This window comes from Pneumocystis jirovecii, assembly GCF_001477535.1.
Source record: "Pneumocystis jirovecii RU7 chromosome Unknown supercont1.6, whole genome shotgun sequence".
NCBI lineage: Eukaryota > Fungi > Ascomycota > Pneumocystomycetes > Pneumocystales > Pneumocystaceae > Pneumocystis > Pneumocystis jirovecii.
In genome coordinates this window covers 510,306-518,165 of record NW_017264780.1, presented here as the reverse complement: position 1 = coordinate 518,165, position 7,860 = coordinate 510,306, and the positions used below count along the sequence as shown (strand labels likewise).

The window sequence follows — 7,860 nt, the reverse complement described above, 5'->3', positions numbered from 1 at the left end:
CTCTACTCAACTTTCTCCCCATCCAGCGTGTTTTATAAGAAAAAACGACTTTTCCTGACTCTTCTCTCCTCCTAGATTTGATTTTCATCTTTTCTTCTTTTCATGTATTTTTCATATTTTCCATTTTACTATTTTCTTTATACTTTAATCATATTAAACTCTTTAATCTACTTTAATAAAAAAAAATAATTTCCCCTCTCTCTTTTTCCATCACTTTTCCCCGCTATTCTCATCTTCATTCACTCCTCTATATTCTATTCTTTCTATTTCTTACTCAATCTTTCTTGATGATTCATTTATTTACATTTGTCTATCTTATGCTTACTTTCACTAAATTCACAAAAACACCTTCACTACGCCTCACCTTCACTCTAAACACTCTTTCTACTCCTCTAAACGCTTCTCTCTTGTTTTTTTCTTTTTTTTTATCCACTCACTTTTCCCCCTCCCAGCTTATCACCTACTTTTACTTTTTTAAAAAAATTCATCTTCCCCCACCTTAAACCATTCGTTTCGTCTTTGATGGCCCTCCCCTTCTCGTCCCCCTCCGACTCTTTCCCTTTCATTCATTTTTTTCAGTGGCTCTCAAATTCAATCTCTACAGCTCATCTTGATCTCTGAAATATTTCTTTTTTTTATTTCAATCTTGATTTTATTTCAAAACAATGCTTAAATACACTATGGAAATCTTTCTAAACACTAATTTCTATCAATTCTTATATCAACGCTTCTGTCAACGCTTCTGTCAACGCCTCTGTCAACGCCTCTGTCAACGCTTCTGTCAACGCCTCTGTCAACGCCTCTGTCAACGCTTGCAAACACCAACTCCATTCATCAACCCCCCCTCCCCCCATTGTTCTATCCCATCATCTCTCAGTACGGTGCACCTCAACTCTGGGGTAAATCCGGGGTAGGCGCTGAATGCGCTGATAACGACATGGCACAACAAACAGCGGCCATTCAGCCGAGGGGTACAGGCTATTTGCACAGGGAACACGCTACTTTATGTGTAATGCACTTTCAATTGATGCTGAAGAGATCATATCTACTCTTTCCTCTCCTACCCTGCCTTCTTATCTAGTAAATATACATGCCCATTATTAAATCCTGCCCATTTGCTTTTTAAATCATGAATGAAATCATCATTGCCACCAACACCCCCCTCATCACACTCCACCCACTCATCCTCAACCCTTCACTCGGCTTCACCTCACCCGCTTCATCTTCCTCTCCTGTCGTACACTTCGTAGGCTTACACCGCCTCGTCGAGGTGAGTGTTATTCTCGATGTGACCGTGGACGTGGTCGTAGATGTGCTGGTATGTGTTGATGTTTTTGTGACCCATGTGTCTGTTGTCTGCAGAGACTGGCACTCTGCCGTCTTTCCTTCTCCTTCTGTCTTTGTTGTTGTTGTTGTTGTTGTCGTTGTTGTTGTCGTTGTTTCTATTTCGTGTGGTTTTATTTCTAGTGGTTTCAATCCACCACATGCTTTTTCAATTTTAGTGCATGCGTCCTTAATGTCTTCACATTCCTTCTTAAATCCACATCCTTTCTCTGAATCATGACACAATTCTTTTAATTCTACATACAAGCTAAATGCTTGAGATACTAAATCAAATGCTTTTAACTCTCTTTCTGTAACATATGTTTTTTCTGTCACAGGTGTGTTTATACTTCTTCTTACAAGTTTAAATAATACTGTGTTTTGTGTTGTATTCGGTGCTGCTGGTGCTGATCCTGATGGCGCTGATCCTGATGGTGCTGCTGGTGCTGCTGGTGCTGCTTTGCCTGCAGATTTATCATCTGTTGCTTTTGCTTTTGATAAAACGAAATTTGCATCATTCATTGCTTTCACCGCTTCAGTTTTAAGCTTCTCGTAGTCTTCTTTTTTTTTAGGTAGCTCCTCACTTGCCTTCGTGAGTTTTACTTGCAATACAGGACATTGATTTTTTACTCGTTCTACTAGTTTTTTGCAGAGTTTTTTCTTAGCATTTCCATTTTTATTAGTTTTGTCTGTGCACAAAGTGCTAAGATGATTAGTTGCATTTGTCCATTGTGTGCAGTATTTTTCAAGTGTATTTTGACACTCTTGTTCCGTTTTCAAAGCACCCTTTAATTCATCGATTACTTTTTCTTCCAATTCCTTTCTTTTAATGAATGATTCACATTCCTTGTTAAGCTTTTCACATTCCCCATCACCAGAAGTCGTTAGATTCTGGCAACTTGACACAAATTTTTTACAATAGGGTGCCCAAGAGTTGCAAGTCGCTTCATTTTTGTCATTATCCTTTGCAGTCTTTATAACATCACTTGCTTTCATACGTCCTTTCAATGTAGTACACTTAGACCCTACGCTTCCTGTAAGAATCTTGCATGTAATATTCTGTGCTACGCATGCGAGAGCAAATTGTGCTCTTCCTCTTCTACTCCATTTATGACATTGTTCTCCCAGATTTTTTAAACATGAATCGAACTTATCCAAATCCTTCACCTTTTCTTCCAACAACCTTTCTTCCAATTGTTCAGCAATATCCATCCTATTGCAATGATGCTCTAGCGTATAACAGGGCCATTCAAATTCCTTAAAGTCTTGTTTCAGATCATCGCACTTCTTTCGCAATTCTCTGCAATCCTGCTTCATAGGAAAATCTCGTTTTTCATTTAAATCTTCTTGCAATAAATCTGTTTTCATATGTAAATCCATTAATACTGCATTGACTCCTTCTTTCGGTTTCACACATAACACAAACAATTCATTACTCGTTCCTTTCAGATCCACACACACCTTTACTAACTCTTTTTGAAGCATTTCAAACCATGTATCATTTGTATACTGGAATTTTCCTCGCATTTTGTCTTGCAGTACTTGGTATGCAAGTGCGTTACGTCCTTTTTTATAACATGCTGCCTTAACATTCCTACAATGTTTATCAAAAGATGTTTGGCTTTTGAAATAAAAACAGTCTGATTGTAATCTCGTGCAGTCATTTTCGGTAAGGAGACTTGGTAATTCACCCCATAATGTGATGTCATCTTTAAATTCTTTGTTTTTAAACTTTGCAGTTAGAAAAGCCTTTTTTCTTTTAAATTCTTCTTCAAATTCTTTACATTGATTTTCATAACTGTTTGCATTTTTACATAAATTTTCTAAATTTTCTGCTAAATGTTTAATAGAATTACATTTAGTACTGAGTACAGTTTTGCATTTATCTTTATCAAAATTGTCTTCTGACAGAAACACTAATAAATCAACAATATCTTCTTTTAGTGTTCTTCCAATCAGAACTCCCTGTGTCGCTGCTTCTTTGTAAAGTTCTTCCAAACCTATTTTTTCTGCTAGCGTAGCCTCTGGTCTTGTAGGATCAAATTTTGAGCCTGGTGGTATATAAATTATTCCTGCATTTTTACATTTTTTCTTTAAGTCATTACAATTCGGTTTGTCTGTTTCGCAGTTCTTACTGTGAAAATGACATTCTTTAAGTAAAGAATGCCCTTTTTTTTGTAACTCCCCATTAAGTTTTAATACTTCCTCTATTTTCTTCTTCAAAGATTTACACTTTTCTTTTGCTGCTTTTGTCAGAGAGGTGCATGCTGAGCCCGTATCAAAACACTTTTGCGCTAATTCATCACTTTCTTGACCTAACTTTGGACAAAGTTCTTTAAGTTTCTTTTCGCATGTACTATCATTGGTTAGACTTCCACTAAGTGCCCTTAAAAGAGCTTCTTTAGCCACTTTGTCACGCTTCTTTTGATAACAGTTATTCCTTAATTTATTGCAATTATCTTTAAGATTTTTTGAGCATGCTCCTTCTAAAAATAAGCACTGTTGTTCATTTTTCGTACATTCATCATTTGTCAAATCTGAGGCATCCTTATTCGCCAATTTTTCCAATTCTGTTTTAAATTCATTGCACTTTTGAGTAACTTTATTTTTTATTTCTTGGCATTTTGCATCTTGTTTTCCAGTATTACATAAATCTTTTAATTTATTATGTATTTGTTCGTCTTTTAAACCTATTTTCTTTAAGTTTTCACAATATTTGCTCAATTCTTCTTTGCATTTTTGATCTTCTTCGTAATTTTCTTTTAAAATCAACGCCAAAATGCTCACTTCATCATCATATTGCCCTGGTGCTTTTACAGCTCGCCGCTTAACCGCCCGCGCCACCGCCCGCGCCAAGCTGTGGCCGACGAAAGTGGGCTGTGCTGTGGTGTGTGGTTGAGTTTGGGTTTCCATTAACGTGTTTCGGTTGCATGTGAGATTTTAGAGCCATGTCTTCAAATTTGAGTATTAAATTATTCTTAATTTTAAGAGAGTTCAAGTAAACTTAGTGATAAAACCTGTCAGAGAAGCACAGTGTGTGCTGAAATATATCTTTAGTGTGTCCATACAATATTCTGATGTTTGAATATCGTAGTATTTAAATTTGTGTGGGGTAAATGTGGGGTAATCGTAAAATCTGAATAGATAAAAAGTAGAATATAAAAGAACATAAATGAAAAATAAAGGCTATGCAAGCGAAAAATATGGGACAACTGGCTAGGGGACACGTATTCTTTTGGTTATAATGCACTTTCAATTGATGCTGAAGAGATCATACTCTACTCTTTCCTCTCTTACCCTGCCTTCTTATCTAGTAAATATACATGCTGCTCTTATATCCCATTCCCATTTTACATTTAAATCATGAATGAAATCATCATTGCTAGTAACACCCCCCTCATCACATTCCACCCACTCATCCTCAGCCCTTCACTCGGCTTCACGTCACCTGCATCATCTTCCTCTCCTGTCGTGCACTTCGTAGGCTTACACCGCCTCGTCGAGGTCAACGTTATTCTTGACGTGACCGTGGACGTAGTCGTGGATGTGCTAGTATGGGTCGACGTCTTTGTGACCCATGTGTCTGTCGTCTGCAGAGACTGGCACTCTGCCGTCTTCCCTTCTCCTTCTGTCTTTGTTGTTGTTGTGGTGGTTGTGGTTGTGGTCGTTGTCGTCGTTGTTTCTATTTCGTGTGGCTTTATTTCTAATGGTTTCAACCCATAACATTTATTTTCTATTGTTTTACATGGATCGCCACAACCACATTCTTTTTTAAATACACACTCCTTTAATGAATGCTGACATACCTCCCTCAATTCTACATAGAGTTCAAATGCTTGTGCTACCAAATCAAATGCTTTGACTTCCTCTTCTGTCACTTTTGCTTTTGTATCTCTCTTTACAAGTCTAAATTGTGTTATATTTTTCTCTTTATTTAATACATTAGGAACAGAACTATTCGTTGACTCATTATTTGATGCTTTTACTCTTGATAAAATAAGATTTGCATTTTTCATTGCTTCTTCTGCCTTTTTTCTAATTTCTTCATAGTCTTTCTTTTTTTTCTCCAATTCATCCTTCACTTCTTCAAGTTTGCTCTTCAACCCTGGGCACTTTCTTTTTATACGTTGCACTAATCTTTTGCAAAGCTTTTCTTTAACTTGAGTTTCATTCATTTTTTTAGTTTCACCAATACACAATGTTTCAAGTCCATTCTTTGCTTTTTTCCATTCCGTGCAGTATATGTTAAGTGCATTGTTACATTCTCTTACTTTTGACAAATTACCTTTCAATTCTTCTGCAACTTTATCTTCTAAGTCTTTCCTTTCAAGGAATAGCTTGCATTTCTCATTAAGCTCTTTGCATTTTCCATCCTTTCCTCCATCTTCTTTAAGTTCATTACAATTTGGCATAAACTTTTTACAATACGGAGTCCAAAACTCGCATGTTTCTTCCATTTTATCTTCTTGAGTTACTTTCTTTAAAATATCCATAGTTTCTATGTTTCTACTCAATGCAACACATTTAGATTTAACATTTTCTGTAATCTTTTTGCAAGCAAATTCTAATGAAAGACATGCATGAAAAAACTTGTTATTTTCCCTTCTAATCCATTTTTTACAGCGTTTATAAATTTCTGCCTCACATGTATCTTTATCTTTTAAATATCCTTTATTTTCCTCTAACATTTCTTTTTCCAAGTGCTCTATACTTTCCAGCCGATTGCAATGTTGCGTTAATGTACGACATGGCCATTCAATCTCTTTCGAATCATGCCCTAGTATTCTACATTTCTCTTGTAATTTTTCACAATCTTCTTTCGTTGGAAGATCTCGCTTTTTGTCTAAATGTCTTAGTAAAAAGACTGATTTCATTCGTAAATCTGCTGAAAGCACAATAGCCGTTTTTAGCGGCCGTAGACATAACAAAAACAATTCATCGCTTGAAAAAACACCGTTACCCTTTTCTCTAAGTTCCTTGCATTCTTTTATTAGCCTTTTTTGAAAATCTTTAAGCCATGTTTTGTTTGAACGACGTAACATTCCCCGCATATTTTCTTCCAAGACTTCATTTGCTAACCCATCAAGTCCTTTTTTGTAACATGCAGCTTTTACATTCACACATGCTTCTTTACCATTTGGACAATTTTCTCCATAATAAAGACAATATGACTCTAGAGTTTCACAATCTCCATTGCTGAGAAATGTTGGCAATTTATTCCATATAATAATTCCATTATTTCCTTTTGTTACGTCAAATAGATGATTATTAACAATTTTTAATGTGAAAATTTTGCATACTTTTTCAATATCTTCCTCCAATTTACCACATTGTGCGGTTCCATTTCCATTAGCATTACCACCAGTACATAAATTTCCTAGAATGTCATGATCTTGGAAATCTTTACATTTATTTTCAAGAACTTTTTTGCATTTTCCTTCTCTACCACCTGCTTGACTTTTAAGACTTGGATCTTGAATCAATAATGATAAAAGAGCAATTGCATCTGCAGCAGGTGACTTCCCAATATGAATTCCTTTTTCCGCTGCTTCTTTATAAAGTTTTTTTAAACCTATTTTTTTTACTAGTGTAGTTTTTGATTCTGTAGGATCAAAACTCGAACCTGGCGCTATATAAGTAACTTCTTTTTCTTTACATTTTTCTATAAGTTTCTTGCAATCAGGTTTATGTGCTTCTTGACAGTTTAATGTGTAGTGGCATTCCTCAAGAAATGATGGACATTTTTTTTTTAATAGGTTATCATTTTTAAATACGTCTTCAATTCCCGTTTTCAAAGTACTACATTTATTTTGTATCTTGTTTACAAGATCATTACATGTCTTCTCTTGATCAAGACATGATTTCATTAATTCGTCATTTTCTTGACTTAACTCTAAACAAATTTTTTTGAGTTCCTCTTTACATTTATCTTTATTTTCAAGACTTCCTTTAAGTGCTCTCGAAAGAGCTTTTTGTGACACTTCGTCACGTTTCTTTTGATAACATTTATTTCTCAAATTATTGCACTTATTTTTGAGATCATCAGGATATGTTCCTTCTAAAAATAGGCATTGTTGCTGATTTATACAATCTGTTTCTGTCAACTGTGGAATTTCCTTTTTTAATGCATCATCAAGTTTTGTTTTAAAACTAGTATACTTTTTATCAATGTTGTCTTTTAATCCTGTACATTTTGGTACTCCATTATTTTTGCAAATTTCCTTTAGTTTTGGATAGACTTTATTTAAGTCCTTGTCTATTTCATTTAAGCTTTTACAGTATTCTTCTAAATTTTTTTTGCATTTTGATTCTTCTATTGCATCTTTTTTTAGAAGAAAAGCCAAAATAAACTCCTCATCATCATATACATTTACTCCTGCTCCTTGTGCAGCACGCCGCTTAACCGCCCGCGCCACCGCCCGCGCCAAGCCGTGCCTGACGGGGGTGGGCGCGCTGTGGTGTGGTTTGAGTTTGGGTTTCCATTAACGTGTTTCGGTTGCATGTCAGGTATTAGTGCCATGTCTTCAAATTTGAATA

General features: G+C 35.6%; 2 protein-coding genes across 2 annotated transcripts; both read right to left on the bottom strand.

Annotated features, from left to right (window-relative positions):
• Positions 1 to 1,122: 1,122 nt before the first annotated feature.
• On the bottom strand, positions 1,123 to 4,236 carry T551_01662 (uncharacterized protein; the record flags this gene model as incomplete). The annotated part of the gene is made up of 1 exon (XM_018373925.1): positions 1,123 to 4,236. One exon carries the CDS (start codon positions 4,234 to 4,236, stop codon positions 1,123 to 1,125), a length of 3,114 nt encoding a protein of 1,037 aa, XP_018230100.1.
• Positions 4,237 to 4,679: 443 nt separating this feature from the next.
• T551_01661 (uncharacterized protein) lies at positions 4,680 to 7,751 on the bottom strand (the record flags this gene model as incomplete). Its single annotated transcript, XM_018373924.1, has 1 exon — positions 4,680 to 7,751. The coding sequence occupies one exon, from the start codon at positions 7,749 to 7,751 to the stop codon at positions 4,680 to 4,682; it is 3,072 nt and encodes a 1,023-aa protein (XP_018230099.1).
• Positions 7,752 to 7,860: the final 109 nt, after the last annotated feature.